The sequence below is a fragment of the Rutilus rutilus genome, assembly GCF_951802725.1.
Source record: "Rutilus rutilus genome assembly, chromosome: 8".
NCBI classification, from domain to species: Eukaryota; Metazoa; Chordata; class Actinopteri; order Cypriniformes; family Leuciscidae; genus Rutilus; species Rutilus rutilus.
This window is the reverse complement of record NC_140222.1, coordinates 43,049,234-43,069,677: the sequence shown is the minus strand read 5'-3', so window position 1 is coordinate 43,069,677 and position 20,444 is coordinate 43,049,234. Positions and strand designations below refer to the sequence as shown.

Genomic DNA, 20,444 nt, shown 5'->3' with positions numbered 1-20,444 from the left:
TCTTTCAGACAATGCTCCACTTTCCAAAAACTATAGTAAACGACGCAAAAGTAAACAAAAAAACCTTGAAAACACTTTAAATATATAGTGGTTGCTCTGTAAAACCTCACTCATTGTAGTAAGATGCCATGGTCATATATATTTTTTACATAAATCAAGTGTGAAATTAGAGTATTTAGTGTATATGTGTATGAGCCATTCGAATAGGCAAGGCAAGTTCATTTATACAGCACATTTCATACAGTATGGCAATGCAAAGTGCTTTACACAGAGAGGAATAAAAATAATCACAACATAAAAGGAAAATTCAAACAGTTATTCAAAAGCTTTACATAGAAAGGAATAGTTATATCGAAATGGATTTCGATTGATTGCATCATGGCCAGATAAACATCAGGGCTCATACGCAGGCCACGCACACATGGGCAAAGTAACAGCAGATTCTGTTCTCCAGAGTTTAGCAAATAATTGCCTTCCAAATTATGCAAGTGCTCCACGTTTCATTGGCTGTTTTGAGGTGAACTTTACCTTTACTCCATTCAGTGTGGAAAACACATTGATTTTTTCCCTCTGTTAGTGCTGACCACTCACTTTTAACACCCCCACCATTAAACAAATATCCATGATGTTTTTGTTGGTTTTGCCCTAAATAATTATGCACTAACAGAATAAGTCTTTTAAACCATTATGTCGATTGCATGTATTTTCTGTGGTAATAATATTTATGCAGCACATGTTGTCCATAAAGCTTGTATTGAACATTTGTTTAATTAATCTTCTTTATAATTTCATAGGTAATAGGTAAATCATTTTTCCTATAAGGTATTGGGAGCCAGAAACACCACTGACACATTTCATAATGAAGTTGATTTCAAGACGGTATTACAAAAACAAAAATGCTAGAATGGAATTCTGTGCTTTTCCAAAAAGCAAAACATAATGTTTGCAAAAATGCATGTCCAAAAATAGTAAACTACCAAGATATGCTTAATTTTTTACAATTGTAGAACGTTCTGGAAAAAAAAGTGTTCTACAACTTTTAATGGTTGCCTATGGCATCTGCAGTAAATATCTTACCTTACAGTTCAAACAGCCATAGGCTGATTGTTTACTGCACATTACACCGAAGAGCATTGAGTAACGCTTTACTTGAAGCCTTTTTCATAATAAAAGCATTTTAATGCATTAATTATGCCTTTTAATGCACCTTATAATATTATAATACATTATAGTACTTATCTATTCATTAAAAACACCTTTTTTCATTAAAACACGACAAACACATAGACATACAAACTTGATTATATACAGAAACTTGTATATTTAACAAATATTCTGTATTAAGTCATTTTTCTACAATTAAAACAAGCTTCAAGTGCCGCCCCCATGAGTCCAAAGTCAATGCTTGACTGCAAAATGGACGACAGGCCACGGATAGGCGTATGTTGAATGAAATGGAAATTAAAAAACTTTATATTGACTTCTAAAGCCACTTTTTGTTACGCCTTTTCAATGCACTAATTGAACAATATGCACCTGTGCACTTCAATTCAATGCACACAATAATATTAGGTTTTTGAATTGTCTGTCATTTGGGGACTTTTGTCTGCAATTTATTGCAGTTAATTTGATAAACCACATTATGTAATTCAATAGGCACAATGTATGATACGTATGATAAAGTTTTTAATCACTTGACAGCCCTAGCATAACACAAATGACATCAAATTAATTATTTTATGTAAATTATAAAATATTTGTATGCATGATTGGCACTGAAGATGCAAAAACTATAAAAAATGAATGTTAACGCATTTATTGGCATGACCCATTAATCATAATTTAGAAACACAAAAGCTACACCGCAAAAAAAAAGATTTTACAATGGATTTCAGCCTTATATACTTTAAAATTTCACGTATTTCACGTATAATTCAATGTGCTACTTGCCGTTTCTTTGTAATTTGTGAAATATACAAGCAATTTCTGATTTAAAATTGGGTAACACTTTATTTTACAGTGTCATTGTTACACATTACATGTAGTTACTATAGTAAAAACTGTAAATTATACATAATGTCACTAACCCTAAACCAAACCAAAGCCTATTCCTAACCCTATGGTAAATACATGTAGTTACTTAATATTACTCAGTACTGTATAATTACAGTAACAAAGACACCTTAAAATAAAGTGTAACCCAAAATTGTTGTTCCTACACCAAATGTTTTCCAGTGTACTTTAATTCCAACAAAACCTCAAAGTGATGGTGATTTCTGCTTAATAGTTAGCCTGAGTTTATACTTGTGTTGACATCATTTACATTGGCAAGCAACTCTGGCTCTAAATTGTTTGCTTATGTCCCCCGACGGTGTATATTATAAAGGTCTGGGCGAGAGAGGAGAACTTTTACTTGGTTGAAGATTGCAGTATGAGAGAGCTGGTGATAATAGCAGCTTTGGTCTCGGCTCTGCACGCGGCCAGCCTCCATAAAGACAGTGATGTTGGGTACAAGTGCCAAGCGGATCAGGACAAAAACGCTACGTTAGCCGCCGAGCGGTTCATTAATGAACGTCACCGCCATGGATACAAGTTCAAATTCGTCTCGCAGGACAGTCGCAGTGCAGAGAAGAAGGTGAGCTTTCATGACAGTCTCTTCCTGAGTTTCAAAAGAGTGCTTTTAGTGTATTTCAACAACATAATGAAAGAAAAAAACATTTTTATGATGTGCAAACTGTCTTGTTTCCGTGCAGATGGATCCTTGTGAGGTCGTCTTGGGAATTACCTTAGAGGAAACTGAATGCCACGTTGCCAGTCCCAAACCTTTAGATCAGTGTACGACTAGAAGCGAAGCGCAGACGGTGAGCTGAACATCACAGACTCAGATACACTGCCTGCTATTGCTCTGAATATGACTTTTGTGAGTGGTTAACAGCCTTTTAATGTTCTCTTAATAGAAAGTGACAGCGAAATGTAATGTGACGGTCTCCAGCTTTAAGGGAAAAGCAGCCGTGAAGCGCTACATCTGTGACACTGAAGCAGGTGCTGTAAACAAACCAATACTACTGTATTTAGTAGATCAACACTCTAGCCTTTCAAAGAACCCATAGTGATGTTTAGAAATTAGGAGTACAGAAATTAGAAAATGCAACTCATGTAAAATTATAATGCAAAGTCAAATTAAGTTACATTTCACACAGTGATTGTATATTGCTCATAGTTTTGTATTTTGTTCCAGCTCCACATCAAATACTTGTGACAAAATGCCCTGACTGCCCCAGTCTACTGCCCTTGCACGATCCGAAGGGTCTGGAGAGTGTGCAAGCCGCCCTGCAGAAGTTCAACAAAGACTCCAGTCATGCATCTTACTTTAAACTGCTGGAAGTGGGAAGGATCAGCACACAGGTGACGTCTTTCAAACTCGGGTGAAGCTTGAATATTATATGCAAGTACATGAATGGAAATGGAAAACGGAAATTACACGATTTTACGCGTCATTCCGTTCCAAAGTTGTCAAAATGCAACTTGTAACGCAGCGTAAATACCCGGCAAGTAATAGAGCGACAGTCTGAAGCAAGTTTGTTCAAATTTAACAGTTTTCCGCAATGTGAATATTGAATTTAATGACACAGACAATTGAAGGGAAAAACACAGACACGCCAAACCAACGTAAAAAAATAAATAGCGGCGTCAAAAGCTGACTGTGTTGTCACCTGGCGATGTCAGCGTCTGGGCTAAAGTGCACACAGTGCAAAGACAACCATAGATATCATATATAAAGGCTAGATGTCTCGTGCGCACTGCTGGCCAATGGAGGTCGACGTCCGCACGTGGCGGCCATCTTGCCACAGTGTACTCGCTCACTACTTCAATGGTGCATGTACTTTTAAATAACCATAACTTGCTAATTTTTCTACCGATTTTCAAACGGTTTGGTTTGTTATAAACGTCAGAGATACAGTTATGACACTGCATACATACACTGCATACATATGAAAAATTATAACATACAAGTTCAAGCATTCGGAATTATAGCCAGGTTAATAACGTTTGTAAGAAACCAAACCGTTTGTAAATCCGTCAAGATTTCAGCGAGATAAGAGGATTTGTGTGCGTGCTGATCATTCACCTTAATGCACAGAGCACTGTCACAAGATGGCCGAACGATGATGCCGGAAGTGACTGCGCCATAAGACATCTAGCCTTTATATATGATATCTATGAAGACAACAGCCAACCGCCAGCTGAGAGAATAACTCTCCAAACCAGCAGGTGGCAGTCTGTGTTCGTCATTTTTACACCAATTCCACTCAACACTGATGGATTCAATAAAAATATTGACATTTCTGCAAAACTTCTTTGCGCATTTTGTGACAGTTTTTGAATTGAAATGTCCAGCGAATAGTGCTAAAAGCCTGTTCAGTTTGATCAGACACAGATGAATGTGTAAATCTGGCAACGTTTTATTGAGTTGGTTGTTTTACGTATCACCGCAGTTCTGCATTGTAACGTCCGGTGAATGGTGCTTCAGTTAATGATCTATCTATGGGGAAAATGCAGGATAATCCCAAAATTTATAGCAAGACATAAGCAGTGTCCAGTATTTCAGTTATATCTGTACTATTTTCTGTATTATTACCACTAAGAAATATAATAATAAAAAGCGCATTTGAAATATTTCAAAATATGCGTTTCGATATGGGTGTGTATAATGTGCAATGCAGAGCAAAACGTCCAAGTTTAATTTTCAAACGGACAACAGTTTGAATACGGTCATTACAACATTTTTTTTTTTAAACATTCTTTGCTTGCATGTGGTTTGCAACTGCATGTTAACAGAATATTTGCCTGTTTTCTTAGTGGATGAGTTTCGGTCAAAGCTTTTTTGCTGAATTCGCCATTATGGAGACAAACTGTTCAAAGGAGGAAGCATCCCAGAAGCCAGAAGCATGCAAGGCTTTATGTGGGGATCAGGCTGTAAGTGCACAACACGTTCATTACTTTAGAACTTATTTCATTAATTACTATAATTAAAGGAAGACACTACAGCCAAAAACAAGTCACTGGCCAATTTTGAGATTTTGGGCTATTATACTCCCATAACTCCCATAGTCTTACTGTATGTCAGACTAGTTCAAAGAAAACATCCAAAATACACAATTAAATGTTTATTTAATTACACTTTATCTATTTGTGTCTGTAGATTGTTAAGGTTATGTTTGGTTCCATGGACTATTATTTTGACATTCTGTTCCTGTTTCTCCTCTCTGTTTAGTTTTGTTTTCCTTAGTTACTGATTTTGTCCTCGTTTGTTTCTGTAGTTACATTTATTATTTACACATGTGTCTTGTTTGCTGTCCTGGTTTTTCCTGTTCTGCTACCCATTCTGTTTTAGTTGACTTACTGTTGAAGACTTCTCATCCCCATTGACAAGCCATTACAGAAGAACCACCATCTACAGAGTAAAGAAATTAGTGATGGACATCAGCCAATCATCTCCTTCTCAAATATCAAAGGGATTGTTCCCTCACACACTATCCTGACCACTCCCTCTGTGTGTTCTACAATACCAGCCTTAACAAGTGGTCCAAGGCACCCCCCTTCCGTGGACCCCATGCTAGAGCCCATTGCAGCCAGGTCTGGCTACCCAGTCCATTGTAGGGCCAGGAGATGAGCACTGGCTCGTTAATTTGTGGTCCGAGGATCCAAGTCCCCACCCTTGAACTTTTCCCTCCTCTGCCTGTCCCGTAGGGCTGCCTCCTTCCTCCTCGGTTGATCCTGCCCAGCCTCCTAGCTCCTTCGTGCCAGTCAGTCCCGTTCCCTCTGCTGACTCTGTCCAGTTCCCAGGTTCGGCAGTCTCTGCTGGTTCTGTTCAGCTCTCTAGCCCCACCTCGGGCTTTCCGATCCCCAGCTCTGCCCTGTGTGCTCTAAACCTCGGGCCTCAGAGCCCCTGACTCCACCTCAGTCTGTCAGCCCTTCGGCTTCGCCTTGGCTCCACGCTCCCTCGTCTCCACCGTGGTCTGTCATGTCTTTGCCTCGGTCACCCTGGCTTCGCTGCAGACTTTTGGGCCTCAGGCTGTGCCTCAGCCCTCAATTCCTCTGGCTCCACCAGGCTCCTCCTTCCCTATGGTTCCTCCTTTGTCCTTGCTCCCTTTGGTGTCACCCTGGTCTTCCGAGTCCCTGGCTCCACCTCGGTCCCGCAAGCAAGCAGACCTAAGGCCAGCAGTGTTTATGCCTGTTGACAGTGTTTTCTGATTTATAGAAAGAGATATCCAAAATCTGCTCTAAACCTTTAACTATAATTTCAACAAAATTAAACAACAATTTTGAACCGGGCTTTATCAAGCTTTCAGAGTTCTGTCTTGGAACTTCCTTAACTTACTGTGATTAATCAACTGGGGAACATATGGTGATAGTTAATTTTTTCACCATATTCACCTGTAGTGTCTTACCTTACAACTTCATACAGTCCTTCAGTTCCTTCAAGATCTGTAGTTATGAACACCTCTCTTTCTCTTTTTCTTTCTCTAGCGGTATGGGTTCTGTGAGTCCTCTAAATTCGGAACTCCGATACCAGGGGGTGATGGTCTAAGTGTGGAATGTACAGTTTATGAAGCTCAGGTATACATCTCGATAACACACTTAAACTGGAACAGTAAGTCCCGGTTATTTTCTTCTCTCTAGCTATGTAATTATTGTGCTCTAATTGTTTCCAGAACTTAACTCATCCACTGCAACACCCCGCTCAGTCAAAGAGAGACTGTAAATTCCATGGACCCCACCGCCATCCAGGACATCAACCAGGGCATGATCACACCCATGGCCCGGGACATGGAGGCCATGATCACACCCATGGCCCGGGACATGGAGGCCATGATCACACCCATGGCCCGGGACATGGAGGCCATAATCACACCCATGGCCCGGGACATGGAGGCCATGATCACACCCATGGCCCGGGACATGGAGACCATGATCACAAAGAGAAAACACCTGACCAAAGGGGCCGTCCAGATCATGCTGGCCATGACCACGAAGAGAAAACACCTGGCCAAAGGGGCCGTCCAGATCATGCTGGCCATGACCACAAAGAGAAAACACCTGGCCAAAGGGGCCGTCCAGAACATGCTGGCCATGACCACAAAGAGAAAACACCTGGCCAAAGGGGCCGTCCAGAAGATCCACACTACTGTTCAGGAGGCCCTTCAGGGTCTCCAGAATCAGCATCTGAGGGACAACATGAATTCCCATGCCATGGCTTTGTAAAAATACCACCCTCTGTTTATCCAATCTGCCCCTTCCCTCCACCACGTATCTGCACGTTCCCAGGACTTGTGCGCCCTCCTCCTCCTCCTCCTCCTCCTGGGCACACAATAGGACTTGTGCGCCCTCCTCCTCCTCCTCCTCCTCGTTTTCAGTAACTAACACTAAAATCTGCTGAGGAACATCCAGGTGTTATCCCATGTTGCAAGCTTTGAAAGGGAAAATGTTAAAAACTGAACAACATAAGTGTGTAAATGTCTCCAGTACATTCAGTCCAATAAATACTCTTTACTGGACCAGTGTGATTGACTGATAAAGGTCCTGAAACACAGTATTACAGTATTACAAAACACCTGTGACAAGAAAATCAAATCATGTATAAATACAAAGTTCTGTCATCAGACTCTAGATGGCGCAGGCTAATAGGTCCTATCTCAACCTGCTCGTAATCACATCATTATATATAGGGCGCAGCTGATTGGTTCCTGCTGTAAAAATAGCCAATGAGCTTGCATGCTCAACCTTCAAATACATCGGTAGCATTTGCCTTTCAGAAACCCTCCTCCTTCCCCAGCGCCACCTGTATAGATCTGTTAAGGTTTTAATTCATGTACTCACAGCAGCGTGTCATGTACGTATTGGCAGTGGGAAGTCCTGTACTTGCTCAGCAGCAGCAGCAATAACATACAGCAGCAGTGTAGCAGATCTATTCCACCTAGACCAAACATACAACACGGTCATAACCATTACCATGCCAAACACTCTGAGAGTTGTCATGACAGAACTGTAAATTATCAGTTAGGATGCCTGAAAAAGGAGAAGTTGCCAAGAACAATTAAGAAACAAAACATTTGAAAACATCAACCAAACATCAACCAACATCTTTACACTGTACGTTCAAGCGTTCATAACATCAGCAATCCTATTTACATTGATCTTTTGAATATAAGACTAAGAAAACATACTGTAACTTTTCTACTTAAAAATACCATTTGCTGAGGTGATAAACACACAATCATCCAAGTTTACTGTCCTAATGAGAAATCAATATATATGCTATTATTGCTTAACACCAGAAGAACTAACAGTTAACCTGGCTGTGCGATCCCTTACTCTTAGCATATATGCTTCTGAAGAACCATAACGTTTGACACAAATGGCTAAAGTTTATTATTACTGATAATTTCAGTCAGATCTTAACAATTTGTGCAGTACATTTCAGTGTGGATTGAGACACACAATGTAATACAGACTTTTAAAAGAGGCTGTCGTTGAAAGATAGTTTGGTTTAAAACTATATTATATTATACATATTATATATTAGTATATTATATTAACAATATACTGTATAATAAGTACGGCTTGTGATCAGCGAAGCTCATGTGAAGGGGAGGATTCTTAAAGACAGCAGCAAAAGTCAGTTTTTTTACTTTCTTAACATTACAAGTGGACTTTATCATATCATTTGAGCATTGACCCCTTTAAGCATACATAATGTTGTGTTCACAACATCTCTACAACAACATGGTATTGACCTTGCAGCTGCAAGTATCATAGTCCACACATAGTGACATAATCTTATCTTTACACGGAAGAGTTTAGAGAAACATGCAAAGCTTAGGAATCAATTTACATGAGTAAAATGTAGTTTTTCTTCCAAAAAAGTTACAAATTAAGGCACAGTCTAAAGAACAATGAAATCAATCCACACCTAACTTATTTGGATAGTTTAATGGCATGTTGTGTTATTAGATTATAGTTTATCAGGGGAAAAAAATGTATCAAAAGACAAGGTCTCAGAAAATGGAATAAAATAACAATACAGACAGTCATTTTTAGCAGTGGTATAATCTGACTAAATAAAGACATAAAAAAAAGTAAAAAAAAAAAAAGTTGGTCCCACTTTAATATTGTGAGGTGTCTTTAGCTATTATGTACAAACATTTAAATTAATAATTTGATATAGTGCACTTATTGTGTACATATGTCACGGGTGATTGCTGGCAGACAGATGAGGAAGACATATACGAATCAATTCAAAAGGTTTATTCTTTAAAGATCCAACAGAAAGGCGAACAGATAGCAACACACACTTGAACGTAATTAGTGTCCATGATAACAAATGAGTGACGAAGGCAGGTGATGACAAAACATGGCGAGTCCAAACTAACGTGAATGTGACAGAACGCCCCCTCCCAGTAGGCGCAACCTCGCCCCGTGAAGAGGATGAGGGGATGGCGAAGGGATGGCACAGACAGGCAGATGAAGGTTCTGGGGGGGGGGGAGGATGACCGGGAGGAGGACAAACAACAAAGTCCAGGGTAGTGATGAAGGTGGAGTGAGCCAAGGGGTGGCCTTGAGCAGGGGCTGACGGATTTCCATCCAGGCCACAGCCAGCGGAGTGCTCTACGGCGGCGTTGATGGAGGGAGGAGCCATGGAGGAATACTGGTGAGGGGAATGACTGGAGACGACGACAGCGAGGATGGAGCCCACCGCGCAGCCGATGAGCCGGGGTGGTGGAGAGATGGTGAAGATCCTCTAGTGGCCGCGACGGAGCCGCAGCGACGACCTCCCGAGAGGGCAGAGGTGGAGCCTGAGGTAGGGCGGAGCAAGCCGCAGCAGAAGAGGTGGAGGACCAGAGAGCAGCGGACGGTTCGCAAGTCCGCAGTGGATGTGAAGCGATGTCTGAGGGAGTCAGGCGAGACAGAATGGCCGATGGTTCATGCAGAGGTCGAGGGTGGAAGGAGCACAGGCGCGGGAGCCAGGGCGACGGGTCGAGGCAGAGCCTAGCGCACCGAGGCTGGGGGCGGAGCCTCTGGCTCCTCATGCCCAGGAGGACATGACTCCCGACAGGTCCGAGGTGGTGCCGAGGGACTGAAGGGTGACAGAGATGACAGAGATGACTGGGTGGTACAGATGGCTGGAGACTGGGGGATTGACTGGAGTTCCATGCTAAAACCAAAAAAGGATTGAGTGTTCTGAATAGACTGGAGAGGTGGTGGGAGAGGGAGGCTGGGCGGGGCCAGCGGGACTGACAGGTTCGGGCAGCAGTACAGGGGCAAACAAATATCCTCTCCAAAATAAACCCCAAACTTCCAAACCCTCAAAGTCCACCAGCACCGTTGCGATGTGGTCCTCGGTCGCTCTTGTGGGCGCCGGCTCATTCATCTCTGCGGTCTCCGTCGCGCTACCTGCAGTGGGCTCAGGTCATCGATCCTCATCGTCTGGGTGGTTCTGGCTGGGCACTGGATGGGCACTGGATGGGGAGTGGGGCTGGCGGCGTCCTCGAAGGTGAACGCAGATCCGCAGGACGCCAGCACCCACTCCACATATGTTGCGAAGCTCCCTCGAGGAACCTCCCCGGACAACTGTGCAAGTGTGGTGGCGTTGAGTCCGACATCCAGGAATGTGCACAGGCAGTTATCCGGGAAGGTGGTCTGATGGGCGAGATCCAAAAATACTTCTAAATGTTTCTCGATGGAGCGTTCTGGAAAGTCCATGGTACAAACGCGTTCACTTGTTTGATCCGGTATTCTGTCACGGGTGGTTGCTGGCAGGCAGATGAGGAAGATGTATACGAATCAATTCAAAAGGTTTATTCTCTAAAGATCCAACAGAAAGGCGAACAGATAGCAGCACACACTTAACATAGACAACATGTCCATGACAACAAATGAGTGATGAAGGCAGGTGATGACATACATGTTGACAACATACATGTTTTTACATTGAACTTACGTATATTTAAAAAAATATATACTTGTATGTAATTACAGCAGTTATTTATATCTATAATTATATCTATAAGTATCTATAATTACACTGTTGACCTAAACCCACCCTTAAACCTACCCATACCACCAAACCTGTCCCTAAACTGACCCGTATTTACCTCGATAGCAGAGCAAGTGCTGTGTAATACAGCATCAACACAATCAGTACATTGTGATCAGTACAAACTTATTTATTGATGTAAGCGCATAGTAAATTTAGGAAACCTAAAGTGTGACCAAAATGTTTTATTTAATAAAAACAAATCTTTACATACTAAATAGAGTTAAATAAAGTCCAGTATCCTGTTAATTAAATCAGTAGTAAATAATGGGGACGCACTGTTTCCTGGGATCGACCCTACTTTCAGTGCGGCGAGATACAATCATTGGCCTCAGGTTGCAACATAAGAAGAACGTGTTACAAAATCCACAGTTGATTTGATTAGGGTTCATAGGGTTTGACTTGACAACCTCAGTTTGCAAACACTGGAGGTATTTGAACTCATCATCCAACAGTAAGCCACACAGATCTACAGCATGTTGCAACCTGCCCTCTCCCTTAAATCAATCATCCATTTGATCACACTAAGAGTGAGTGCAAGGGGCCTGTGATGTTGATTGAAACTCAATCAGGCGCCAGTAGCCAATCAGGAGAAGAGAGAGGGGTTTGTGGCTTTTAAATGACATATAAACAAGCTTCCATGGAGCATCTAGCTTTGTTGCTGTGTCTGGGAGAACGAGCGCAGCTCCACCATGAAGCAGTGTGTGGCATTGATGATGGCTTTGCTGTGTGTCCACGGGGCCCCTGTGGACGTTTTGGCCCCTGGATCCTGCCAAGATGCTGTAGCGAGCGGTGCGGCCGCTGAAGCTGTGAACAAAATCAATCTGGACCGCACCGAGGGCTACGTCTTCAGCCTGGATCGTCTCAGCAATGTCCATCACATGAAGCATGTGAGTCATTTTCAGGTTCTTGAGTTCATGTGGATACTTTTACATTCCAAGTCAACAGACAGTATTAAAAGAGTAATAATTGATTTAAAAGTCATTTAATCTCAACTACTTTTTAGGGATCCTATTGTCAAGTCAAGTCATCTTCATTTATATAGCGCTTTTAACAATGTAGATTGTTCCAAAGCTGCTTTACATTGATAATAGGAAATTACAGTAACAGATATTGTTAGAATAAAGTTATTGTCCAGCTAAAGTTAGTTTGATTTATTCACTTCCGTCGCAACGATCATTAGTTATTAACTTGTCCTATATGTTATTGTCTTATTGTCCTATTGACTATGTCTACATAAAAGGAGGCAATGGCTTCACATTTTACATATAACATATTTTTTTCTTTTAGGGTGAAACAGGGATTGTCTTCTATCTCACACTTGATGTTTTGGAGACCAATTGTCATGTCCTCAGCAAGAAGAACTGGAGGAACTGTGAAATCCGAAACCCTGAAGAGTACCCAGTATGGTTTTGATAATCCATAAAAAACTAAAATAACTTGTTAATGATGTTTTGTTCTGCGTTTTAACAGCCTTTTCAACCGACAGGTCTATGGACAGTGCAAAGCAGTGATGTACATGAACAGAGTTCACAGAGTCGCACGCCTGTACAGATATAGCTGTACCGTGAGGCCAGGTAATGACCAAACACCAGGGTTTTATCATCAGTGTTGGTACAAGCAAGCTTGAGTTATGTAATCAGATTACTTTTAAGTAACGTATTACTTTTAAATTTACAACAAACTACTTTTTCAAATAAGCATTATTTAGTTTTCCCGTTTATTGACTGACAGCTCTCCTGTCCTCATGTTGAGAGTAATCGTGAGTGCAGAGGCGTTGTGTGTGAACATGACAGTGATTGTAGATCTAGACTTAATGTGAACATGTATTTACTCATCTCATTTGCACAAAAAATAAAAATAAAATCAAAATGGAAAAAAAAATCGGTGAAATGCAAAATCAGAATACTACTCAAACCTCCAATAATTCAATATGTTAAATAAAACAAATACTTGTATGCATTTAATCTTACTTTATTGACCAATGTACTTGTTGCTGACTGTCAATGATTCAGTGAAAGCATAAGAAAAATTACTTTAGAATTTTTGTTTTTATTGGTGAAGTAAGTTAAACTTTCTTCTCCTGCATCCTATTCTTCAGCAATCCAGAATAGCAGAAAGGTTTGCTTGAGCTGCACTCTAACTGTACATGTGCAAATTACCTTTTCCTTCAGCCTTATTATTTCAAATTTGGTGTGAAAGGGCCTTTATATTTGGCCGAATTTTTTTATAAAAAAAACAAAAAAAAAACAAGCTCAGCCCAGGTGAGAAAAAGTAACGCAAGAGTAACGTAACGCATTACTTTTCTTAAAGCTGCAGTCTGTAGTTTTTCCTCTTTGTCGCCATCTCTGTTCAAAATCTGCAATTGCAGTTATTCGCGGAATTATCAACTTTACGTGCGTTGTGCCGGGATGAATCCAATGCTTTGAGGAGAATGTGCGGCTGTCAATGGTGTGATACTGTCATTCGCAATCACAGATTCTACTTTTTGGAAGTATGACCAACATAAGAATTTTCACCGTAAAATGTCGTCTGAACAAGTAACTTTTGTTCTGACCAACTAAGGGGAAAAAAGCATTGCAGTAAATCGCACCGATTATGTCTAATGATCGCTTATCATATCACGTCAAACCGTGCAAATTATACTTTGTTCTCAAATTGTTAATGTTAAAGGAACACTCCACCGTTTTTTGAAATAGGGCTTATTCACCTTCTTTCCTACATTTAGATAGGTGGGCAAATGCATTTTTGTCTCAGTGCATGCGTTGTTTTAGTTTGACAGGGTCGGCGCTAGCTTAGCTTAGCATAATGAATGGAATCCTTTGTTGCCAGCTAGCATGGCCTGAGTAAAAGTGATAAAAAAAATAAAAACCCCACCTAATTACTTTGTGGCCTGCGTATTCACAACGAGTACAAATAGCGATGCAGATTAACACTAGGCGATTTCCTAGGCAGATATTGACTTGGGACTATATTAGGGGGAAGCACAGGCGAAGCACTGCAGCTTAGGCGAAGCACTGCTACTTGGGCGCAGAGATATCACGCAACACATGAAATGTGAATATGTGGTATAATATGTGAATGTGAATACAGGTATAATATGGGTCGATCTATACATGCATGAAGTGGGAGAGAGGCCACACTATGCTTAAATATATTTTTATTTTTATTTGCACACTGAAGAAGGTATGCGCCGAAACGTGTCTGTGCAAATAAAAATAAAAATAAAAATATATTTAAGCATAGTGCGGCCTCTCTCCCACTTCATGTATTATAATTATCTAGGCCAGCACTCTTAAAATTGACAAGTGTACACATTGAGTGAAGCCTGCTCCTATCCACATTTACTTTTTGATCTATACATGCGTCATGTTTAAAATAATTACTTACTCTGTGGACAGTTGTCCATTTGGTCCATTCGGCGTGGGGCTTTTTTTCCAGTTCACTTTATCACACCGGGAAAAAAAATGTTGACATTTCATGTGTTGCGTGATATCTCTGCGCCCAAGTAGCAGTGCTTCGCCTGTGCTTCCCCCTAATATAGTCCCAATTCAATATCTGCCTAGGAAATCGCCTAGTGTTAATCTGCATCACTATTTGTACTTGTTGTGAATACGTAACGCAGGCCACAAGAAGTAATTAGGTTTTTTTTTTTTTTTTTTATCACTTTTACTCAGGACATGCTAGCTGGCAACAAAGGATTCCATTCATTATGCTAAGCTAAGCTAGCGCCGACCCTGTCAAACTAAAACAACGCATGCACTGAGACAAAAATGCATTTGCCCACCTATCTAAATGTAGGAAAGAAGGTGAATAAGCCCTATTTCAAAAAACGGTGGAGTGTTCCTTTAACAACATCAGCATTGCGTGACTACATTTAATACCCTTCCGATATGTATCCTTGTTTTCGCATGGGCCGGTTGCAGTCTCTTTTTTTTTTCGCGTTTGTTCGGGTGAATCTCCATTTGGTGATCGTCGTTTGAACTTTTCTGGATCCGCCATCAAATTGATAAGTTTAATTATATCAAGTGCTGTGAGAAAAGGCTATAAATCTCCACCTCCAGCATCCTCACACTCATAGCCGACTAGCGGAGACTCTTCTTTATGTGGACAGATGTGACGTAATGACGCAAACAAACACATGCTCGAATTTCCCGCGGAAATCCACCAGTACCACTGGAATTAAAAACATTATTACAAGCTTAGAATCGAGCTACGGCTAGCAGAGAGTTTTGAACACTGGCTGGTTTATGTACTTGCTCAAAAATTTATTTTGGATAATTTTTAACCCAAAAAAGCTATGGACTGCAGCTTTAAAAAGTAACTAACGCAATTAGTTACTTTTTAAGGGAGTAACGCAATATTGTAATGCATTACTTTTCAAAGTAACTTTCCCCAACACGGTTTATCCTCATATGCTGACAGAAGGCAAATGCAGTAACATGACTCTCGCTCGGCAGTGCCCGCCTCCAAAATCAGGGAACGGTGCCCAGATTGCCCTGTCCAGCTCCCTCAGGACCACGAGGAAGCCTTGAAGACCGTGAAGATGGGCATGGAGAAGTACAATAATGAGAGTGCGCTGGCCAACTACTTCGTTCCTCTGAACATTACAAAAGTCTCTGCATCGGTAAGTAAGTGAGCCAGTGTTTGGGGTGAAGCATGAGGAAAAAAATGAGGAAGAACACTTTTTTTGTACAGAAAGCTTAATGTGGATATTTGTATATGATACGATATGATTCGTCTTTATAGCTTCACTTCGGAAGATTCTACACTGTGGAGTTCACCATCCAGGAGACGGCCTGCTCCTCCAAAACCGGTGTAGCTGATTTCTCCAAATGTGAGGTCATGGCATGTGAGTTTGCGGTAAGTTACCAGACTCATCTGTAGGAGATGCACAGAAATACACTCATCGTATGCTGTGTTCGTCTTTGCTATTTAAAGGGAATATTTATCACATGTGTTCCTGATCTTTCACTGTGTAGCACAAAGGATTCTGCAAAGCGTCTCACTCTGTCCCAGCCATGGGCGAGGAGAGCCTCAGTGTTCAGTGCGAGATCTTCGAACCGGAGGTAAGATGAGCCGTTTCCAACAGCACTTGAGTGTGTGTTTGAGATCAAAACAAAACACTTCTCTTAAAGGGGAAATACATCACTTGCCAGATGGGCTTTCAATAAAACTTGTCTGTCTACCCTTACTGAACAAAAATAAATGGGAATATACTGGACAATATAATGTGATATATTACATAATACATTTCCATATTTGGGAAACTAGTGCTTATGTTTTTCAATATACTGCAATATATGCATGTATGGCTATATATTAATACATATAAAATATTTATAAATGAAGACAAATATGATATATTCACAAAGTTTTATCCTTTATTGTGTACATATATTGCACATACATGTTCCCATATAAATGTGAATGTATGTTCACACACATATATACACTAGATTTCTAGTTCCCAGCATGCTTTGCTTCTGACTGTTAAAGGAGAGTAAATGTTAAAATGAAGTGTTATTTGATGTGTGTTGCTCAATATTAATATAGTGTTTAATGTTCTACACTGTAAAAATGAATACGCTATATCTAATCAATAAAATTGTGGCAACAGATTACAAGCAATATTATTAATTAAATGTAACAAATTAGAATTGAGTAATAATTAATCTAATTAATGCCTTAAAAGTTAACCATTTAAAATTAGTAAAATTTACCAATTTTTTTTTTTTTTGTCGCCAACATTGAAGACACCTGATGTTAACAAGCAGAATCACTGAAGGAGAAAAACTTAATTTTAAGTCACCGTTATGGTGATCAGTGTGTGCTTTAGTTGGGCTCTTGACCCTTAAATCATTGACTTTAGAGTTTGTTTGGCTGCTGTACCTGAGTTATAACAGCCAGATGAACAACGAGAAAAAGTGATCTGATGGTGTTGGTCATTATTTCCCAATCATTTGACCTGAATCTCTGAACTCATATAGATCCCAATTTACTCGGGAACCTAATTTAGGATTACTTTATTAATTATAGCAGCACTGTTCTTGCACAGTATAATATTGTGAACTTTTACAATGTAATCCAAAGATTTCTTAAACGTGTCTCATATGCAAAACATTTTTTTGGTTTTGATTTAGTTTTTAGACACACAGACATCAATAATCAGCCTGTGAATCTCAACAATGGTGACAATTATAAAGCATGTTGCAGTGCCTTCTGGGTGCCACCAATCAAAACTAATTCATGGCTCCCATCATACATTGCTGCATGAATAAATAATGAGCTTATGATCAGAGGTGATCTGTTTGTCACCATTGCTGAGATTCATACGCAAATTCTTGATGTCTGTGTGTGCCTACATAAAACCTTTTTTTAACTTTTTTTTTTAAATTGCTTTGATCATATGGATTTCATTGAAAAGGCTAAAAATGTTATGCTGTACGACGACAGAGATGCTATAATTAATAAAGGAAACCTAACTCAGAATTTGGGATCTATATGAGTTCAGTGATTCAGGTTAAATGATTGTGAAATAATGATTATGTTAAAACACAACCAACACCATCAGATCACCTTTTCTCATTGTTCATCTGGCTGTTATAACTCAGGTACAGCAGACAAACAAAATCTAAAGTAAATGATTTAACGGTCAAGAGCCCAACTAAAGCGAACACTGATCACCATAATGGTGACTTGAAATTACGGTTTTCTCCTTCAGTGATTCTGCTTGTTAACACCAGGTGTCTTCAGTGTTGGCAATAAAAAATATTTGTTTAAAAAAATTTTTTTTGTCAATTTTACTCGGTTAAATGGTTACCTTTTAAGGCATTAATTAGATTAATTATTACTCAATTCTAATTTGTTAAATTTAATTAATAATATTGCTTGTAATCTGTTGCCACAATTTTATTGATTAGATATAGCGTATTCATTTTTACAGTGTATTATTTTGGAATTTTAAAAGATTTTCTGTGTGAGTTTTTGGGGTCATTGTGCTGAAGAGTCGAGCCTTTGACGATTGGCAGAACATCATTAAGACTATAATTACTTCTTTTTTTTTTTAAGTACTGGCTGTGCATTCCTGGCTAAAAACTTTAGTTCATGCAGGTGTGCTTTTGTTAACTATCTTGAAAATATGAAACATTTATAATGTAAATAATAAAAAATATAAGAAATATATATGTGTTTATGCTGCATTAGTAAATACATCTGCAATATATTACACATGCAGTACCATATCTGATCACATCATATACATCTATATATTATGAAGTGTATTACTGAATATAAAATTACATACATTATGATATATTAGTAAATATATTGTCATTGTTTTTCAATATATTGTAATATATTAACCAATATTATTATTCTATATATTTTCAAATATTCTGTTAAACCATTTAATATATTGATCATTCATATATATTCTGAATTATTTATTATAAATATATATATATATTATATTTTCTTTTCATGCAAGAATGCAGTGGAAAGGCGATTTATATACCGTAAAACCGACAACTCGTTGAAAATAAAACTGAGAAAGAGTCCACATTGTTCATTTACATATACTACTACCAACACTGCAACCATACAAAACTGGTTGAAAATAGCCAGGTTACTCTTTAACAATTCAGATTTTTTAATAATTGTGGATTCACTGTTGTTTTTAGGCGGCTGAAGAGCAGAAGAAAAAGCACTTGATTGGAGGTGAACTGGATCACAGTCACAGCAGCACAACAGGCTCGTCTTCAGGACACGACCATGAGCATGACCACACCAAACCCCACACACACAAACACGACCATGAACACACTCACGAACACGGCGAGGGCCACGCGCACACCCACTCTCACGATCACGAGCATGTTCACGCCCATCACGCCAAGGCCCATGAGCACGCTCAGGGCGAGTGGGAGCACCACCACCACCAGTACGCTCACAAGAAGGAGGAGACCCATGAGCACGACCACGAGCTGGTCCTGGACCACGAGCACAAACACAGACACCTCCACGAGCACGAGCACCACCACCACCACCACCAACATGAGCAGCAAACCCCAGTGAGGCGCCCTGAAGGGATGGTCAGCGTCCTTCCTCCTGTGGATAAGCCCATGACCCTTCCGTCGTTCCCCGAGAGTCCTGCTGCGGGACCTCCACAGGCCTCCACCCTCCCGTTCCTCCCGGACCCCCAGATCCCAGGGCAGAGGGAGCCCATCATCCAGGCCTTCCCCAGCACCACGTCCCCCGAGTGCCCTGCTCCCTCCACCATCGAGAACGGGCTCCTCAAGCAGATCGTCAGTGAGGATCCGCTCTTTAAAACCACTGTCTAGAGACCTTTGAATATGTACAGTGTCAGAAATACTGCAAGAGGAACTATTGTACTATTGCTTTGTGCAATAAAGCATGTTTTGGCAGTCATTGATGCTTGTGTGATTAGCTTTCTTTTTAGATGTACAGCAGTCATCTTCATAAAGGTATGGCAACATTGAGCAAATCCAGTGGTGTTATGAAACTAAGTAATAATACTTCGTTACAGTGCTTAAGTATTTTTTTTTTTTTGTGAGAATTTTTACTTTACTTGAGTTTTTATTTCTTTCAATTTTTACTTTTACCCCACTACATTTCCTAAATAAAATGTAAACTTTTACTCCGATACATTTTCCCCGGAGAATATTCGTACTTACTACAGTTACTTCTTAAATTAACTTGTTAACTTAAATACTTTTATTCTAGTGTGGCTTTCAGGTACTTTATCCACCACTGAGCAAATCTAACCTAAATCAAGTCCTCAGCCTTTTGTCACAAGTTAAGTTTTATTTATTTATGTGCTGCAGGTTAATTTCATAAACCCTTTTGCATTTACCTTTATTTTCCTCATATTATTCATCCTCTCTTCCCGCAACTGTAACAAATCCTTCCCGCGCGGGTCAAAATGACCCGAAGCCCTAAAATTATTTTTAAAAAATTGTCCAGAAAGCTTTTATCATTTCATTTTTGATAATATTTTTCTATTTTTAATGCATTTTTTAAAAAGATTTTTTGTTATTATTTACCTTTAAATTAAGTCAAGTCAAGTCATTTTAATTTATATAGCGCTTTTAACAATATGAATTGTTTCAAAGCAGCTTTACAGTGATAATAGGAAATTACAGTAACAGAGATTGTTTAGGCTTTACAGCAGCTCTAGGATAAAGTTATTGTCCAGCTAAAGTTAGTTTTGATTGATTGACTTCCGTCACAAAGATCATTAGTTATTAACTTAGGGGCCGCTAACACGACACCGTTCTAACAGAAAACCCTTAATGCGCTTAAATTACTAGATTTGATCAATAAT

General features: G+C 39.8%; 2 protein-coding genes across 2 annotated transcripts; both read left to right on the top strand.

Moving 5' to 3' along the window:
• The first annotated feature begins 2,334 nt into the window (after positions 1–2,334).
• On the top strand, positions 2,335–7,559 carry ahsg1 (alpha-2-HS-glycoprotein 1). The gene is made up of 7 exons (XM_084416288.1): positions 2,335–2,635; positions 2,754–2,861; positions 2,958–3,042; positions 3,239–3,405; positions 4,861–4,977; positions 6,532–6,621; positions 6,717–7,559. The coding sequence occupies exons 1-7, from the start codon at positions 2,432–2,434 to the stop codon at positions 7,419–7,421; spliced, it is 1,476 nt and encodes a 491-aa protein (XP_084272414.1). The 5' UTR covers positions 2,335–2,431; the 3' UTR covers positions 7,422–7,559.
• Positions 7,560–10,921: 3,362 nt separating this feature from the next.
• Positions 10,922–19,532, top strand: fetub (fetuin B). Its single transcript, XM_084416289.1, has 7 exons — positions 10,922–11,988; positions 12,389–12,502; positions 12,588–12,675; positions 15,559–15,725; positions 15,848–15,961; positions 16,081–16,167; positions 18,781–19,532. The coding sequence occupies exons 1-7, from the start codon at positions 11,791–11,793 to the stop codon at positions 19,438–19,440; spliced, it is 1,428 nt and encodes a 475-aa protein (XP_084272415.1). The 5' UTR covers positions 10,922–11,790; the 3' UTR covers positions 19,441–19,532.
• Positions 19,533–20,444: the final 912 nt, after the last annotated feature.